Source organism: Mauremys reevesii, linkage group 24, assembly GCF_016161935.1.
Source record: "Mauremys reevesii isolate NIE-2019 linkage group 24, ASM1616193v1, whole genome shotgun sequence".
NCBI lineage: Eukaryota > Metazoa > Chordata > Testudines > Geoemydidae > Mauremys > Mauremys reevesii.
In genome coordinates, this window is record NC_052646.1 from 21,977,973 (window position 1) to 21,996,434 (window position 18,462).

An 18,462-nucleotide genomic window follows, 5' to 3' on the forward strand; every position below is an offset into this window, starting at 1 on the left:
GGCCCTGAGCTTGGGGGACCCCAAAATGTCTGCAATTGAGTGAAATGGATGGGGCCTCAGCCCGCATGCTGTGCCTGGCCAGACCGACACAGGCCAGGAAGGTGGGGGACGGGATCAGCCATCCCTGTGCCCTGGTGCCTCGATGTTGCCATAATGCCGTAGCCTTGGCACTGTGCTGGCCCCTCCTGGGAGCTGGCAGAGCTGGGCCCGGTGGACTCTGGCCAGGCCAGGCTGTTTCAGTGCCACGTTGGAGGGTGATGTGGATGGGCCAGGAGGGAGCCAAAGGACACTTTGTGATAAGGTCCGGGCAGGCAGGCAGGAGGGGAGGTGGAGCGAGGAAGGGGAGGGGTGGAGAGCTGGCTGTGATGGGAGGGGGATACCAGGCCATGACAAGCTAATAGGAAACACTAGGAGTCTGCCCCCCCTCCAGTAGGAGCAGTGACAGATTTCCCCCCTCCCTCCTCCCGCAGCCCTGAGACCAGCCGATGGAATGGGGGCGGGGGGCTGGGAGCCAGGACTCCGGGGTTCTCGCCCTGGCTCTGGGCTGGGAGTGGGGACCAGTGGGTTTAAGCATGATGGTACTTTAAGATCTGACATTCCCATTCTCTCCATATGGACATTTGACCTCAGTGGAGCTGGGCCAGTTTACACCAGCAGAGAATCTGGCCCAGGATGAACTGGCTGGGGGCAGCTGCTCTACTCCCAAAGCCAGGCTAGGCTCAGTCTGGGGGGCAGGACGGGGCTCCAAGGATGTCGCCCTGGATGGATTACAAACCGAGCAGAGGTACGCCCCACGCCTTAGCGCTCTCCTCTGACTGGCTGCCCCTCCCTGGGGCTGGACGGGCCTTGAGAGGAGATAAGAGGCAATTCTCTGTGGTTATTGCCTGTCCCTGGGTTATAAATACTGGGAGCAGTGCGGCAGGAGGGCCTGCTGGAGGAGACAGGGACCTGGCAGCCAGCAGAGCAAGGTAAGGCCAGGCAGGGCTTGGAGAGGGGCTAAGCAGCTTGTCTGCTAGGTGCAGGGCTCATGGAGTCGCTGCTGGACTCAGGCAGGATATAAACGCTGTTGGTTTGTGTGGAGAACGGCTCCTGGTGGTGGGATGGGTCCCGCCAACCTCAAGCTGGGGCTCAGCCACCCTGTTCTTCAGCGCTGGCAATACAAGCGGCTGCAGATCCCAAACTGCTCAGCCTCTCGCATGCTACGGGCCCTTCTGAAAAGCCAGACACTTATTTTGGTGCCTAATCAGGGGCTGCACTTTCTGGGCATCCTGGCGCCCGAAGGCCCAATTCACCTCACACTGTTTGCATCAGGGTAGAATGCTGCCATCCCGGGTCGCGGCATTTCCCCCTGTGCACAGGCATAAATGGTTTTGATTTTAAAATATCCCCCTGAAAACTCAAAACACAGTGGTGCCTGGTGACCAAGGCCAGCAGCAGCAGAGAGAGTTGCTTTCACCCCCAGGCAGGGGGCTGGTTCCCTCTGGGTCCTTGTGACCCCAGTTTTACAAGGAGCTGCTGGGTGGGAGAAGGCCCCTGGAAAGATTTTAAAGCAACACTCATGTCTAAACCCAGCTATGATTGATTAACCCCCCCCCCCCCCCATGATTCTAATCAAGGCTGCACAGCTTTCGGTTCAATTATTCACTGCCCATCATCACCCCGTTGGGACTGACTGTTCCCCCTCCTGCCCGAGCCCAGGGTCTGCAGCCAGGGGTTCCTCGCAGTCGCCTCCCGCACTGGACTAGGATGGCAGAAAGAGCTTGTGATCAGGTGCGAGGGTTAACGCGTGACAGGAGGTGCTGCTGGCAGGGCCGTAAGAACCCCCATCCCAGTCTGCTCCCCCTCTGCTCTAACCCTCTTTCCTCCATCGCACCAGGGTCTCAGGGAAGCTCCCAGCATGAAGCTTTTTTCCCTTGTCCTGACGCTGGCCGTCCTGGCAGGTGAGTGCGTCTTGGTGCAGGCCTGCCCCTGCCCCACTGGGGAAGCCCCATGAGGGATCCTCTGCCTGGGACCCTACACTTAGTTACACAGCGGTCTCGAGCCACAGACACACCTAGGCACACATGCACGCAGGTAGAGAATGGGCCGTGTTACAAGGGGGAGCTGGGACGGGTGGTAAACACACTGGGCTGGGGCTCAGGACTTCTTGGTTCAGTTCCCTGCTCTGCTGCAGACTCCCTGGGTAGCCCTGGAGATGCCCCTGAATCTCTCTGGGCCTCAGTTCCCATCTGTAAAATATGGAGAATAATCCTGCCTTCCTCTATTAGGGCAGCTATTCAGGACTGGGGCCATCTCTCACTGTGTGTGCGCAGCACCCGGCACGGCGGGGAGCCCCGGGCTCGGTCAGGGGCTGGGCCGCGCCCGGCACGGCGGGGAGCCCCGGGCTCGGTCGGGGTCTGGCAGCGCCCGGCACGGCGGGGAGCCCCAGGCTCGGTTGGGGTCTGGGCAGTATTGGGCACGGCGGGGAGCCCCGGGCTCGGTCGGGGTCTGGGCCGCGCCCGGCACGGCGGGGAGCCCCGGGCTCGGTCAGGGTCTGGGCCGCGCCCGGCACGGGGGGGAGACCCGGGCTCGGTCGGGCTGGGCAGCGCCGGCACGGCGAGCCCGGCTCGGTCGGGACTGGGCAGCGCCCGGCACGGCGGGAGCCCCGGGAGTCGGTTGCAGAGCCTGGAGTTGGCCCCAGGAATCCTGAGCCGCAGCCCAGAGTTGTAACTCCAGCCCCTCCTGCCAGAGACAGGTAGCTCTGTAGAGTCCCTTCTCGGAGTCTCTCCAGGGCGGGTCTGCGGCCTCCAGTGACAGGGTCTTGCTGAGGATTTCTGTCACCCCACAGGCAGCCAGGCCTCGCTCCTCAGCGATGAGCCCACACCGAGGTTGGAGCAGGTCCGGGAAGCCTTCTGGGAGTACGTGGCCAAAGCCACCAGTTCCACCGAGAAAACCATGGAGCTGATCCGTAAATCTGAGCTGGGCCAGGAGATCAAGTGAGAACCCTGCACTGACTTGTGGGGGGAGCCCTACCTTGGGGGCTGGGAGCCTCCCATCCTCCCAATGGACCCAGAGCAGATGGGGGAGGTTAGTCGCCCCCGTGACTGCAGCCCTCACACCTCGGCTTCTGGGCTCAGGAAACCCCTGGCCCTCACTGGGATCCAGCCTGGCTAGGAGATGCCCAGGGCGCTGGGGATTCAGCAGCAGCTGCTCTGCTCTCTGAGTCTGAACTGAGCCCATGTCCAGGATGACAGGGCCTCGTGTCTCCACCTGGCCACCCCTCTGAGCCAGCCAGTCCCCCTGACCCTGGGGCTGGATCGGAGCCAGAGCCCCATAGAGGGGCAAGGCCCTGTCCCCCATTCCCCTGGGCCAGCCAGTCCCCCCGACCCTGGGGCTGGGTCGGAGCCAGAGCCCCATAGAGGGGCAAGGCCCTGTCCCCCATTCCCTTCTCATCCGCTCACCTGTCCCCACAGCAGCCGCATCAGCCACAGCCTGGTGGCTGCCAACAGCTATGGCACAGAGCTGCAGAAGCAGCTGCCTCCTGGGGCCCAGGAGCTGGTGGCCAAGCTGAGCAAGGACACAGAGCTGCTGATGCAGAAGATTGCAGGGGACCTGCAGGAGCTGCAGCAGAAGGTGCAGCCATACACTGAGGAGCTGCAGCAGAAGGTGCAGCAGAGCGTGGAGGAGCTGCAGGCTCGGCTGGCGCCCTATGCCGAGGGGCTGCTGGAGCAGGCAGAGCAGCGAGCTGAGACCCTGCGCCGCAGCTTGATGGCTGGCACACAAGAGTTGAGCGAGAAGCTGCAGCAGAACGTGGAGGAGTTGCGCAGCCAGCTGGGTCCTTACGCCCAGGAGCTGAGCGGGCGGCTGCAGCAGCATGTGCAGGAGTTCCAGCAGGGGCTGGAGCCCTATGTGCAGAAGCTGCAGGGGAGCCTTAGCCAGGGCGTGCAACACGTCCGTCGCAACCTGCACCCCTACGCCGAGGACCTGCGCCAGAAGCTCAACCCCTACGCCGAAGACCTGCAGGGGCGGCTGGGCTCCCTCTGGGCCTCCTTCCTGCAGCACTTCCAGTGAGGGGCCTGCGCTGATGGGGAGATGAGAACACAGAGCCAGGTGGGCGGGGGTTGAGACATGGACCCCATCCATCCATGGAGCCCATGGGACTGGGGGATGGGAGCACAGACCCCATCCGTGCACGGAGCCTTCAGGGGTCACAGGTGCTTGAGAGGGGACAGCCTCTCCTCTAAGAGCCCCTGACATGCCCAGGCTCCCTGTCCCATCACCCCTAGTCACTCCCTGTGTCTGTAACAACCTCCCGGGGCTCAATAAACCACCTGCTGATTAATCACCCCATGTGCTGCTGCTGCGGCTGCATCCTTGGGGGAGGGGATCAGCTGTTATAATCCAGCTCGGGGCTCTGCCCCGGTCCCCGTGTGAGGCGCAAGCCAGGGGCATGATCATGGACATGTGACAGGGGAAATAGGGCTGTCCCCTGGGGGGGAGGCTTTTCCCCTTCGAAACTCTCCCCACGGTGATCCCTGTAAACCTCTCCCCTAGGGCTTGTGCTATCCCTGCCCTGCTGTGACCTCCCGATAAACAGCTCTGCCCAGTGTTACTCACAAACTTTCCTCACCATGCTGTCTGCAGTGCAGGCCCACTGGGGCTGGCACTGCCTGTGAGTGGGGAGCTCCTCCCCACTGAACCTCCCCCCTGTCCTGCAGCACAGGCCCCCGGCTCTGCATTGGAGCCAGCACTGCCTGTTGGGGGAGCACCTCCTACTGCCCCCACACATACACCCCACTCTGCAGCACAGGCCCCCGGCACTGCATTGGAGCCAGCACTGCCTGTGAGGGGGGAGCCCCTCTCCCACTGAACCTCCCCACTGCTCTGCAGCACAGGCCCCCTGGCACTGCATTGGAGCCAGCACTGCCTGTTGGGGGAGCACCTCCTACTGCCCCCACACATACACCCCACTCTGCAGCACAGGCCCCCGGCACTGCATTGGAGCCAGCACTGCCTGTGAGGGGGGAGCCCCTCTCCCACTGAACCTCCCCACTGCTCTGCAGCACAGGCCCCCTGGCACTGCATTGGAGCCAGCACTGCCTGTTGGGGGAGCACCTCCTACTGCCCCCACACATACACCCCACTCTGCAGCACAGGCCCCCCAGCACTGCATTGGAGCCAGCACTGCCTGTGAGGGGGAGCCCTCTCCCACTGAACCTCCCCACTGCTCTGCAGCACAGGCCCCCTGGCACTGCATTGGAGCCAGCACTGCCTGTTGGGGGAGCACCTCCTACTGCCCCCACACATACACCCCACTCTGCAGCACAGGCCCCCGGCACTGCATTGGAGCCAGCACTGCCTGTGAGGGGGGAGCCCCTCTCCCACTGAACCTCCCCACTGCTCTGCAGCACAGGCCCCCTGGCACTGCATTGGAGCCAGCACTGCCTGTGTGAGAGGAGCACCTCCTACTGCCCCCACACATACACCCCACTCTGCAGCACAGGCCCCCAGCACTGCATTGGAGCCAGCACTGCCTGTGAGGGGGGAGCACCTCCTACTGAGCACCTCACACATACACCTCGCTCTGCAGCACTGGTCCCCAGCACTGCATTGGAGCCAGCACTGCCTGTGAGGGGGGAGCACCTCCTACTGAGCACCTCACACATACACCCCGCTCTGCAGCACTGGTCCCCTGGCGCTAGGGTCGCCAACTGTCTAATCACAGAAACCCAAACACCCTTGCCCTGCCCTGCCCCGCCCCAGATCTGGGCTGGGGTCGAGGGGTTCGGAGTGTGGAAGGAGGCTCTGGGCTGAGCCTGGGGCAGGGGTTTGGGGTGCAAGCTCTGGGAAGGAGTTTGGGTGCTTGGAGGGGGCTCAGGGCTGGGGCAGGGAATTGGGGTACAGGAGGGGTGTTTAGCTGCTGGTGGGAGGCTGGCTGAACAGAGAGGGCTTCTGGCTCTGGTTGGCCATTGGGCACATCAGACACCACAATAGTTACCTGGCAGCAGGGAGCGCCGGGTGCTGAGGGCTGTCGGGACCTTTATTTAAGGCACCACCGTGACTAGATGCTGCTGAGATCCTGCTCCGGGCCACGTGGGTGTGTGCAGCACCTTTTGCTGCCACAGGCACCAGTGTGGGGCTACTTTGTCATGACTTCCCCCCCCCCTTTAACTTTGCAAATCCGAGGTTCTGTGGGCAGGGGGGTGCGATGTCCCTGCTAACAGAGACGCTGCTATTCTGAGGCATCCTTGGGGGGGGGGGGGGGGGGAATCATTGCTGCCAGTGGCACAGGTGGGATGGGGAAGGGTGCACCAGCTCTGATCCAGCCCCAGGGCAGGGAAGTGGCTGGCTCAGGGTGGCAGGGAATGGGACATGGGGCAGCCTGAGCACTGAGCTGTCAGCAGGATGGGGACTGGCTGATGTGGGGGAGGGAATATGGCAGCTTTGACATCCTGGGGGCTCCAGTGCTAAGCCTGCCCAAGGGCGGGGGAGGGAGGCTGGGGAAGTGGGGGGTGTCACAGGATGTGGCGCCTCTGTGGGACACTGCGCAGACACCCGGGGTTGTGCCCACCTCCATTTCTGCAACAATCCCTGTGCGCCAGCCCGACAGCAGCAAGCGCGCGTCTCGGCCCTCTCCCCTGGACCGGAGGGGTGCAGAGGGCTCCCTCCCGTGAGGCCTCTGTGTTACTGGATCCCTCTCGTGGGGCTTCCTGCCTCCTCCTTGGCCCAGCCAGCCAGCCAGCCGGAGTGTCTCATTCCCGCCACCAGCCTGCTGAAGGGGAGCTAATTAACGCTGGAATGAGCAGAGCAAGGCCTCACGTGTTCACACACACCCTGTCCCAGGGGCTATAGGGCCTTATTTTCCCTCTGAACGGCACCATCTCACCAGGAGGGCGGGGGGAGGGGGGCACTTCAAAAGGGGCGGCGACAAGGCTGTTACTGAACTTGCGGGAGCGTCTCGGGAAGTGGGGACTTGTTGCTACAGCTCTGTGCAGAACTCGACGTGGTGGCCCGGGAACACTTTTTACAGTGGGGTGCTGAAAGCCCCCCCTTACCTCTGTCTGTGTCCCCTCTCCCCAGAGCTGGGGCCAGGACCGGGCTGTGGCTCCGGGAAGGGCGGGGAGGCTGAGGCTGGACCACAGCTGGCACTGGGAGCAGAGCCCCGAGTGTGGGGCCGGTGGCTGGGACCCCATGCAAAACCTGGGGGTGCTGCAGCTCGCCTGCATCCCTAGTTCCCATGCCTATGGGCCAGGGTGGGGCAGTGTAGGGGAAGAGATGGAGCGAGAGCAATGTAGAATGCAAGCTGGGGGATGCACTGGGGTGGGGCATGTATAAGGGGGGGATAGTTTAGGGGGAACATTGGGGGGGAGGTTGAGCAGTTTGTGGGGAGTGGGTAATTGGGGCCTTGCCCCTCTACAGGCCTGGTTCCCTCCCCAAGCCCCCATCCCCAGAGATGCAGCAGGACCACACATCACTGCATGATCAAACAGCCGGTTTATTGAGCGATGGACGGCCGTATGGGGCAGGGAGCCTGCTGCGGGCTGCCTTACAGAGGAGCTGTGCCCCTCAATCCTGGGGGATTGCCTTGGGCTCCAGGTATGGACGAGGCCTATGAGGCACCCCCACTGGTCTCTTCACTGAAACACTGCATGAGGGCGTCCCAGCGGGAGTTCAGCCAGCCTTGCAAGTCCTCAGCATAGGGGCTGAGCTTCTGGTGCAGGTCCCTGGCGTAGGCTGCCAGGCCACACTCGAACTCCTGCAGCCCCAGCTCCTGGGCATAGGAGCCCAGCTGCTCCTGCAGCTCCACCCTAGACGGGATGATGCTGTACACCTTGCTACCAAGCAGGGCCTTGCTATAGTGCTCCACCATCTCCAGCGGCCCCTCGGTGTAGGACACCAGGACAGCATGCAGCTGCGTCTTGTAGGGCCGCACCATCCTGTCCAGTACCCAATACACTGACCCTGACAAACTTTCTTCCACCTGCCCGCTCAGGTCCCTCAGCTGCTCCTTGGCCTTGGGGGGCACCTTATGGTCTAGGTCATCCAAGAAGTTAGAAATTTTCCTAGTGAGTCTCCATGCCCTGCAAAGAAAGGGAAGCAGCTTAGAGTGACTCACCCTCTGGGCTGCTGGCTCTGTCTGACCCCAAGGCAGAAGGTTTGGCTGGATTGGGAGGTGTCAGGGAGGGGAATGTGGTCCCAGGGCAGGGGGACTGGCTGGCTCGTGGGGGTTGGGAATGTGATATGGGTCCTCCCCACCCCCAGTGTTGCTGGCTTTGATCTGGCCCCAGCCCCCAGGTCAAGGGTGCTTGTTGTCCCAGCGGCATTGGGCCCTGCCATGCCAAATAATGGACACAATTCTGCCTGAGAGAAAAAGCCCCCCCAGCTGAATCGCCAGCGTCCCTGGGGTTGGCCTGGCTAATCCCTGCTGAGCTCGCGGGGCTTGCTGGGCCTAGAAGCAGAGGTGTGGGTCCTGCAGCCAGGGGTGTGACACTAACCCCTCTGCTCTGGGCAAGGCCGGCTCCAGGGGTTTTGCCGCCCCAAGCAGCCAAAAAAAAAAAAAAAAAAAAAAAAAAAAAGCCGCGATCGTGATCTGCGGCAATTCAGCGGGAGGTCCTTCGCTCCGAGCAGGAGTGAGGGACCCTCCGCTGAACTGCCGCCGAATCCCTGAAAGTGCCGCCCCCACTCCGGAGTTGCCGCCCAAGCACCTGCTTGATAAGCTGGTGCCTGGAGCCGGCCCTGGCTCTGGGGCCCAGGCATGGATGGGGGGGCTCCGAAACCCCGCCTCCAAGTCAGGGCAGGTGCCTCACTCGATTTCCTGGGCCAGCTCGGATTTCTGGATCAGCTCCGCGAGCGTTCTGAGAAGTTGCTCCAGGTAATGTTCAATGGCGTCTGCAACCTGGTCCAGCCTTGGCTTGGGTTCCTCACCGAGGGGAGAAGCTTTGGCGCCTGGGAAAAGAAAGGGATCCCCAGTGAGACAGTGTCACTGCAGGCCCCAGGGCTGCCCTGGCCTGGAGAGACCCACTGAGCTACCGCTCCCTGGAAGAAGGGACACATGGTAACTGCACAGGGATGCGGTTCAGGACTCCTGGGTTCCAACCAGCTCTGGGAGGGGAATGGGGTCTAGTGGTTACTGCAGAGGGGCTGGGAGCCCGGCCTCCTGGCTTCTATCCCAGCTTTGGCACAGACTCCTGATAAAGCATTGGGCCACTGGGATTGGCAGACTGGATCAGCCCCATGGTTTGTCAAGGCCAGTATCTAGAAGCTGGCACCCAGTGGTTCAGGGGAATGTGCAAGAACCCCGCAGCAGCTGATGTGGGTATTTTTCCTCCTCACCCTAATAGTTAGCACTGGGGCAGCCAGGTTTATGCGCCTCCCAAATCTCTAAGTACGGTCATTCTGGATACTCCCATTATCCATAGAAATGCCTCTGTGAATCCTGCGAAGATCTTGGCATCTGCAACTTCCTGTGACAGTCGTTCCACTGGTTCTGAATTCATCACCTGCACTGCCATTGACTGTCCCCCTGTCCTAATGGTAGGAGCTGGGGGAACAGAGTATCCTGATCCCCTGCAGTCGATCACAGACCTGCTTATTGGAGATGAGTTCCCTGAGCACCCTTCACCCCGCTGAGCACCTAGTGGATAATAGGCTTCTAAGGCAGAGGTTCTCAAACTGTGGTTCGTGGACCACCAGTGGTCCATGAGCTCCACTAATTAGGTGCCTGGACCCTGGAGAAGACGCACATGTAAGGTGAGGGGGTGGCCTTGGGGGGAATCGGGGGTAGATGGGAGGGGTCAGTGGGGTCAGAAGAGGGGGTGGGAGGAATTTGGGACATGCAGGGCTGCGGCAGCCAGAGCAAGAGGCAACTTTCCCCAGCTCCAGGGCTGCGGCTGCCGGGGAGAGACGTCCGTCTTTTCCAACCTCAGCTCGGGGGCTGGTGTGGGGGAAGATACACCCTCCTTCCCAGCCCCAGCTCAGAGGCTGCCATGGCTCCCGAGACCCCCCACCCTTCCCAGCCCCAACTTGGGGGCTGCCACGGCAGGGCTGAGAGGGCACATCTATCGCCTTAGACAGGTCAGACTACTGATGTTAAAATATGAGTTGTGTGCTTTTATTTGTAGAACAAAAAAATTATTGTTTATTTTTATATAGTGCTTTTATCCAAAGTGCTTTACAATGGTTAGCTAACAGTACAAACAACATTTGAAAAGAGCATTAAGTGGTCCGCTGAGACTCTCAGCAATTTTCAAGTGGTCAGTGAAAAAAGAAGTTGCGAACCACTGTTCTAAGCAATAGCCAACAGAGATTTGTCAAGAAGAAATCATGCCCAGACAGTTCCTTCTTTGTCAGGGTTACTGGGCTAGTGGCCAGAGGGGAAGCTGTAGCTGTGATTATAGCTTGATTTTGTCATAAGGCTTTTGATACAGTCCCATGTGACATTCTCAGAAGCAAACCAGGGAAGTGTGGTCTAGAGGAAATTGCTATAAGGTGGGTGCAAAAGTGGCTGAAAGATCACCCTCAAAGGGTGGTTATCAATGATGTGCTTGTCAAACTGGCGGGGGGTCCCATAGGGTCCCAGTGGGGGTCTGTCCTGGGTTCAGTACTAGTCAATATTTTCATTAATGACTTGGAGAATGGAGTGGGTAATATGCTTAAACATTTGCAGATGACACCAAGCTGGGAGGGGTTGCAAGCACTTTGGAGGACAGGATTAGAATTCAAAATGACCTTGTTGATTTCTGTCCAATTCTCCAATTTATCATGATTAAATTCAATAAAGACAAGTGCAAAGTACTTAATTTAGGAAGGAAAAGTGAAATGAACAACAACAAAATGGGGACTAACTGGCTAGGGCGGTAGTACTGCTAAAAATGATCTGGGGTTAGAGTGGATCACAAATTGAATATGAGCCAGCAATGTGATGCAGCTGCAAAAAAGGTTGATCTCATTCTGGGGTGTATCAATAGGAGTGTGCGATGTAAGACGTAGGCGGTAACTGTCCCACTCTATTTAGCACTGGTGAGCTCTAGGTTTACTTGGAGCTGCCTCGGAACAGGGGGCTGCACTAGATGAACTCCTGAGGTACCTTCCAGGGTTCATTTCTCTGATTCATTCAGGCTGACAGAAAGAGCAATTAAATATCCCTTTTTGTAGTGAGAACTGATACCAGAGAAGCCACTGCCCAAGACACGCACCAGATGGGTAAGTCCTGAGCAGACACTTAGCTGTGTGGGCCAAGGGGTTTCCATAGTGACTGATTTCAAATGCAGGGGATGGGGCACTGGTTGGCAGCAGCTGTGTATGTCTGTGTGTATCAAAGGCACAAAGCTGGCAGACAGGGAGAGATGCTTGTTGTGAGCATTGGCCTGGGAGGGAACAGAGCTAGGGCTCCTTGGAGCACAGAGCTGGTAGACAGGCAAGCTTGGATTTCTGAAAAAGGAAACCGCCTGCTGTTGTATGTTCCTGCTGTGTTCAGGGAAAAGGAATTCTGGGCCCATTCTCTGTAAATCAAGAGGATTGTACCAAAAACGAGACCTGATTCTTACCATCGATTTGGGGCCTTGCCAGAGAGATATTGTCTGCCTGTTGTAGAAGGAGACAATACGTTTATCACATCCCCTTTTATCTGTCTCCTTTTTAGACAACATGCCCAGTGTTTTCATCCTCTCCTCCCAGACTCTGGCTCCCTCTCATTGCCTGTCTTTGAGCCCCCACCGATTCTCCAATACCCTTTTTACACCAATGCAAAGTGTTTACACCGGGGTGTGTGCGTGGATTTTTCCACTGCCCTGACAGTGTTCCAGTCAGCCAGCGTTCACACCCGTGAGGCACATCACAGTTCTGAGCTGGATGTGTCTTACACCGTATGCAAATTGTTTTACACACTAAAGGGTTAGACAACTGCCAGAAACATCCAATGTAGACAAGTCCTGAGACTCCCCAGCGAGTGCTCTGCCTGATTGAATGGGTCGGGAAACAGAGCGCCTCGCTGAATGCTTAGCAAAGCAGGGTCTTCCCAGAGCTGGGAAAGGCTCAGTCGGCTACACTGTTTCTAATTCATGTTTCCTGCTCCCCCAAATCCAAGCTGCATTCCCTCCCCCTCTCCCCCGCTCCTGTGACCGAGTCTCTATCAGGTACTTTAGTGGTTTCCACTTGGAAAGTCAAAGTTGATTCCTGCGGGAGAGGGTACCCAAAAGATCTGGCTTCCAGGCAGAGGGATCCCCACACACACTGTCAGCCAGCGCCCAATGGGGCAGGCATGGGGCTGCACCGAGACACACTCACCTAGCACGGCCAGGAACAGGACAGCAGCGAGAAGCTTCATGCTGGGAGTTTCCCGGAGAACCTGGCAGGATGGAGGAAAGAGACAAGTTAGAGCCAAGGGGGAGTGGATGGGGTAACAGCCCTGTCACCCACGCCTCCTCCTGTCACTCATTAACCTCAGCACCATCCCCAGATGACCTGGCCATGAGCTCTGTCTACAGTCCAGTGCTGGGGGTAGGGCTTTGGGCTCCCAGCCCCGAAATGAAACTGCCTGGGCTGGTGCTGCCCAGAAAGCCCTGATCTGAGACTAAAAGAACAGCAGGACTTGCGGACCTTAGAGACTAACAAATTTATTTGAGCACAAGCTTTCGTGGGCTGAGACTGTTCTCTCCATCCCCACAGCTAAAGCGCTCATATCCCACGGTTCAATTGCTGCTGCAGCTGCAGCCTTCTCTCTGGCCTGACAAATACGGTCTGGCCCCACTCATATCCATTCAGAATGCTGCCTGCTGCAAAGATCATGTTCTTTTGGCCAAAACAATGGGCTCTCTCTCCTCTCTGGCTGGCTCCTCTTCTCTATGGTAGTGTTACACCTCTGACCCAAGCAGCTAATCCAAGTTTGGGGCCCCGGCGATGTCCCAGCTGGGAGTACAAATTCATGATGGAGTCCGATATTGTCTTGAATGCAGCCTTGTTTATTCACAGAGCGTACAAAGTCCTGCTTCTGCAAACTAGCACTAGCAGGAGGAATGAAAACCCCAAACAATACTCAGAGCTTGTCTGCACTTCAAGCATTGCAGCTGCACCACTGAAGCATGTAGTGAAGACACTATGTATGTCGGCGGTAGCGCTTCTCCCACCTGTGCAGGTACTCCACCTCCCCGAGAGGTGGTAGCTATGTCCACAGAAGAAGCCCTGCCATCGACATAGGGCTGTGTACAGGGGGAGTTCGGTCAGTATAACTGCATCATTCGGGTTTTCCACACTCCTGAGTGACGTAACTAGACTAAAGTAAGTTCAGCATGTGGAACAGGGCTCGGCCAAAGGCCCTTTCCCCATCCAGTTTAAAACTCTCTAGGGGGTTCACAACGCCGTGGTTTTAGGTGTGAGGGCTTGTAATTAATGTACCCTGACAGTTATATTAATTGAAGGTGAGTTCACACCCAGTCTCAGAGGTCTGTGACCCGTGCAGTCCCCAGTTTCTCTCAGCATAACAATACGAAGCATAAGCTATTTATTTTCACTTCCGTGGCCTTGTGACAGTTACTGGTGGTCCCCCTTAATAGCTTACAAGCGGCCAGTAGAGGGAAGCAGAAGCCTCACGTACACAGTAACCTAAACTTTTAAACTATCTTTCATCCTCTGCCTTAAAGCAAAAGAAACTAGCTCCAAACTGGATTTCACTAACCAAATAACAAAAATATGGGGTCTGGCAACCACCAATCAAGTGTTAACACAGCAAAGGTCTTTGTCTAAATGTGTATAAAGGATCTGTAAAACTTGTGTAAAACAGAGTTTTTGTATCTTGATACAGAGCTCTCCTTTCTTCTGCAGAATAAAGCATCTTTTCCTTATCCCTGTCAGGCTGTCATCGGCTCTCAGCTAGGCAAACCCGGTATTTCGGTAACAGCCTTCCACATCATATCTTCACCCTACCTGTCCAGTTTCATTCAGTAGCAGAACATCAGTCCCCACCTCCACGGGCCTGTGCTGTCCACTTCCATCACTCGCCTGTCCTAATCCTAAGCACGTCCCTGGTGCTTTCTGCCATGGGCCCCTCACATGGGGGAGGCGAGCCCTATAAACACTCACAAAGCAAGTCTCAACCTCATTCTCCACCTTTACATCCCTCCTCAGCACTCACCTTCCCAATGAGGCCTACAGATGACACCAGCCAGGCCCAGACCACAGCCTGTCATGTTGACTCCTATTGTCTCGTTGTCTCTTTGTCCAGCTGTTTCCATTCGCTGTCCCTTGTCATGTATTGTAAACTCTGCGGGGCAGGGACTGTCCTCCTGTGCTGTGCTTGTCCTGCACTAGCAGACGGGGTCCCGGTGCTACCGTAATACACCTAATGTACAGCGCTAGCACACTGTGGGCCTGGTGCATGAGGAAGCTCCTTGGCGCTACCATAATTCACCTATTAAAAATAATTATAAGAGACAGTCAAACACTGTCACTTGTATAAGCTGAATTCATTGTCCCCTCAGGGCTTCCTTGCGTCTTTCCATTCCTCATCCCCATGCCTCTAAGTGCCACCCTTGCAGCCGCCTCTATTTCAGGGACACCCCGTATCTCTCCCCATTGCCCGCCTGGCAGGGCTTCTGTGAGACCTCCATTCTCCCCTCCTCCCACACCAGGGTCCCGCATTCTCCCCCAAGTGCAAGGGCTGTGTGCGTGCCACCCTTCCTGCTCCCCACCATCATCATTTGTCTGGAAAATAATTCATCCAAGTGTCACCATGTTCCATGCTATTGGGATGCTGGGCGGGGGGGGGGGGGTGTTATGCTGGAAGGAGTTAATGGTACCACCAACCAGCTGTTTAATCAACAGCCAGTTGCAGAGGCTTAGGCCTTGGCTTTGCTATTCAGATGGCAGGAGCTTCATATCTTCCCCGTTTCTCCCCCAGCCCCCAACCCCCCCACCCCACACACATGCGTGCGCTTTTCACTTTTCCAATTTTCCATCCATGCCAAGAAATGCCCTGAAATTTTGGAAGTGATTGGGTGCAATGTTCAAAAGTTACCCTGTAACAGACTGACATGGAAATACCACCAAGTCACGCATCAGGTCTTTGCAAGGTCGCTAGCTCGCTGCCCCTCTTGCAGCCCCTTTTCACTGGCTCAGGGACTGTCCTTTTGTTCTGTGTCTGCACTGTAGTGCTTGCCACATGGCTCCTGCACTACCAGTAACACAGACATATAAGGATAATAACATCAGGCAAACACTAACGCAATGCACATGCTGCTGGCGGCCTCGCTGCAGGCCCATCTCACTCCCAGCTCTGATCGGGTCTCATGATCGCTCGCTCACTATGAATCATCCTTGCTGACTTGTTTACTGGGACTGCTGAGCTCAGCTACAGGGTTCTCCCAAATTGCCTCCAGCTTGGAACCCAGGGCAGAAATCAGTTGCTGCTGCCAGAACTGGGCTCAGGCCCCCACGAGTGTCTGGACTTTGGAACTGGGACCTCCGAAAACATGGTGTGGAGCCAGGAGAACTATTACCCAGCTTTGCCACTGACCTGCTAATCCTTTCCCCTTCCTGGGCCTCAGTTTCGCCTCCTCCCACTGCGATTTTAAACTCTTTTAGGCAGGGCCTAGGGACCTTTGGTGTGTCTACGCTGCAGCTGAGAGGGTACTTCCCAGCATGGGTACCCAGACACCTGCTAGCTGTGCTCAAGCTAACGCGCTAGCAGCACAAGCAGCGGCTCAGGCGAGCCACCTATGGAATGTGCCCAGGGGATCAGAGGCGGGTACTTGGGTAGCTAGCCCAAGCCATTGTCTGTGCCGCAGAGCTCACAAGGCTGTTTGTGGTGCACTAGCTCCAGCAGAGCTAGTGTTTGTCTGTCTACTTGTACTGGGAAGCAGACACCGTCCCAGCTGCAGTGTAGAGTTACCCTGTGTGTCTTTGCAGAACCTGGCACAGGATGCTGGGAGTCAGGGCTCCTAGCTCTGGGAAGGGCATGGGGGCTAGTGGGTTAGAACAGGACTGCCCGGGGGGGGAGGGGCAAGTGGGGCAATTTGCCCCGGGTCCCGCAGGGGCCCCGCGAGCCTTGGCCGAGAATCCCTTCCCTCCTAGAGGCGCCTTTTTAATTTTTACTCACCCAGTGGTGGTCCGGGTCTTTGGCAGCACTTTGGTGGTGGGTCCTTCAGTGCTGCCAAAGGACCCGCCGCCGCCGCCGACTCGGAGCGCCGCCCGGTGAGTACAAGCGCCGCAGTGGATGGTGCCTTTTTTCATGTCCACTCCCCCACTTTGCCCCAGGCCCCCTGAATCCTCTGGGCAGCCCTGGGTTAGAATGAAGGTTGGTGACTGGCAGTCAGGACTCCTGGCTCAGGGATAGGAGTGGGGGCTGGCAGTCAGGACTCCTGGGTTCTCTCCCCAGCTCTGGGAGGGGCGTGGGGACTGGTGGGTCAGAGCATGGGGGGCTGCCAGTCAGAACTCCTGGGTTCTGTCCCTGGCTCTGGCAGGGGCGTGGGGTCCAGTGGGTCAGAGTAGGGATAGGGATGGGAGCCAGGACTCCTGGGTTCTCCCTCTGGGAGGGAAGCAGGGGAGACATGGGAATCTGGCTCTGTGTGACTGAGTGAGTCACATCTGTCTGCCACTTGACAGACCCACCCTTTTAAAATGGGGGTGGTGATGCCAGCTGGTGCCCCCCCCCCGCAGATCTGTGGGTGAAACATGCTACAAAACACATTCTCTGGTTATTTATTGTTTCCTCTCCGCTTGGGCACAGGGAAACCATGTTTCCAGGGAAGGGGGTTGTTGACACTAGCAGAGGATTTGCCTGGGGAAGCCTAAGGGAGATGGGGAATGTGGGAAGGAGATGAGGCTGCAGCTGGATCGAGGAATGCAGCTTAACAAGGGGGGCTCGAAAGGGGTCAGGAGTTCAAGTGAAAGAGCTGCAGGGGCAGAAATGGGCTGGAAATCCTGGCTCCACACCACAAAGGAATGCGCAGAGGTTGGAGCCCAGTGATCTGTGATCAGAAGCAGAGTCCTCTGCTGACACAACAGCGCTGGGGCTCTGTGCAGAGGTCAACTGGCAGCAGATAAGGCCTAGGCCACAGGGCCCTACTGACAGCAAACTGCAGCCTCAGGGACCTTCCCTCCCACTTTGCAGCTGGAGATATTTACTGGCCTGTAGTTTTCTTCCCAGCAAACCGGGAGGGTGCCACGTTGGGGCATCCAGCGATAGAGCCTGACTTCGGACCGCCTGACACTGCATGTAATATAATCCCTTGTGGAAAGGAAGGGCAAATTCAGCCAGGCTCCTGCACAAATCTGTAACCCAGAAACCAACAGCATTTAATATAGAATCAACCTTTGTTATGCAAATAAGGGTCTATTACATAATTACAGCCCCAGGGCAGGTCCCAGTCAGGTGGGTCTGGAAACCAATTTTCTGTTTATCTGTTTGGAAAAACAAACCCTGGAGACATTTTGTCCATGTCACCGTGTGCGGTGACAGCATCACCCTGAACCTGGCTCGCACTGCTACGCAGGGTTAGCCTGGGTCAGCAGCTGGATGGGAGACACGCTCAGGGAGTGGGTCGCTCCTCCCGGGCAGTCAGTGTTGGTTCGGACGCTCCAGCGTGGCGGCTCGGGTGGGGGGGGGTGCTCTCCTGTCTCAGTCAGTGCTGACCCCAGTGTGGCAGGCGGGGGTGGGGGGAAGGGCACTCTCTGTCTGTCACAGTGCAGGGCAATTGCAACTGGATGGAGACCCACCTCGCTCCCCTCTGAGCAGGAGATTCCCAGGGTGCACAGCTCCCTGCCTTCACCCCGTTCCCCCGCAAAGCCGGCTGCCTAGCACACCTTGTTTTCCCTTCAGAGCCGGGTAGCACAGGGATTCCTACGGTGCCACCCAGCTCTTTGTAAGCAGCCAACATTCGTCTTAAGGTACAAGCATTACGGAAAAAACCCAAAGAACCTACACGCATGCTAATGAGCTGAGCAGGACCCCCACCCTCCAAGGAACTCTGGCAGGAGCAGTGCGTGTGGTTACCAGCTCAGAAAGCTCCCAGTCTTATGGGGCCTCATGCAGCCCAGTCCTTCCAACCTTTCCCAAAGGACTGGGGCCCCCCATGCGGAGCAGGGTCCCCTCAGTTTGCTGGACCACGAAGATGCACTGGGAAAGGAGCAGATCTCCCAAACAGCAGCCACACCACAGCCTCTGGCTTTTTTTGAGATTTCATAAGTCACCCTCCTCAACCCAGCATGAAGTCTCAGCGCCCCCCCAATCCAGCATGAGGTCTTAGCACCCCCATACACAGAGCACGTGGTGTCAGCACCCCCCCCACACACCCAGCATGAGGTCTTAGCACCCCCATACACAGAGCACGTGGTGTCAGCACCCCCCCCACACACCCAGCACGAGGTCTCAGCGCCCCCTACACATGGCACCACAGCACGAGGTCTCAGCGCCCCACGCAGCTTCAGCCTCAGATCTCAGCGCCTCCCGCCCAGCCCCAAGTCTCAGGCCCCACCGCCCCAGCCTGTGAC

General features: G+C 57.8%; 2 protein-coding genes across 2 annotated transcripts; one reads left to right on the plus strand and one right to left on the minus strand.

Moving 5' to 3' along the window:
- The first annotated feature begins 867 nt into the window (after positions 1-867).
- On the plus strand, positions 868-4,324 carry LOC120389989 (apolipoprotein A-IV-like). The gene is made up of 4 exons (XM_039512172.1): positions 868-968; positions 1,877-1,940; positions 2,828-2,975; positions 3,453-4,324. The coding sequence occupies exons 2-4, from the start codon at positions 1,898-1,900 to the stop codon at positions 4,048-4,050; spliced, it is 789 nt and encodes a 262-aa protein (XP_039368106.1). The 5' UTR covers positions 868-968; positions 1,877-1,897; the 3' UTR covers positions 4,051-4,324.
- Positions 4,325-7,460: 3,136 nt separating this feature from the next.
- On the minus strand, positions 7,461-12,338 carry LOC120390443 (apolipoprotein A-IV-like). Its single transcript, XM_039513126.1, has 3 exons — positions 12,265-12,338; positions 8,787-8,925; positions 7,461-8,060 (listed from the first exon to the last, which is right to left on the minus strand). The coding sequence occupies exons 1-3, from the start codon at positions 12,302-12,304 to the stop codon at positions 7,589-7,591; spliced, it is 651 nt and encodes a 216-aa protein (XP_039369060.1). The 5' UTR covers positions 12,305-12,338; the 3' UTR covers positions 7,461-7,588.
- Between the last annotated feature and the right edge of the window lie 6,124 nt (positions 12,339-18,462).

Excerpts from the sequence above, each read along its gene's own strand:
- LOC120389989 (XM_039512172.1), top strand. The coding sequence starts at position 1,898 with ATGAAGCTTTTTTCCCTTGTCCTGACGCTGGCCGTCCTGGCAG. Across the intron at positions 1,941-2,827 it reads GACGCTGGCCGTCCTGGCAG|GCAGCCAGGCCTCGCTCCTC; the intron begins GTGAGTGCGTCT and ends GTCACCCCACAG. Across the intron at positions 2,976-3,452 it reads GAGCTGGGCCAGGAGATCAA|CAGCCGCATCAGCCACAGCC; the intron begins GTGAGAACCCTG and ends CTGTCCCCACAG.
- LOC120390443 (XM_039513126.1), bottom strand. The coding sequence starts at position 12,304 with ATGAAGCTTCTCGCTGCTGTCCTGTTCCTGGCCGTGCTAG. Across the intron at positions 8,926-12,264 it reads CCTGTTCCTGGCCGTGCTAG|GCGCCAAAGCTTCTCCCCTC; the intron begins GTGAGTGTGTCT and ends TTCTTTTCCCAG. Across the intron at positions 8,061-8,786 it reads GAGCTGGCCCAGGAAATCGA|GGCATGGAGACTCACTAGGA; the intron begins GTGAGGCACCTG and ends CTTTCTTTGCAG.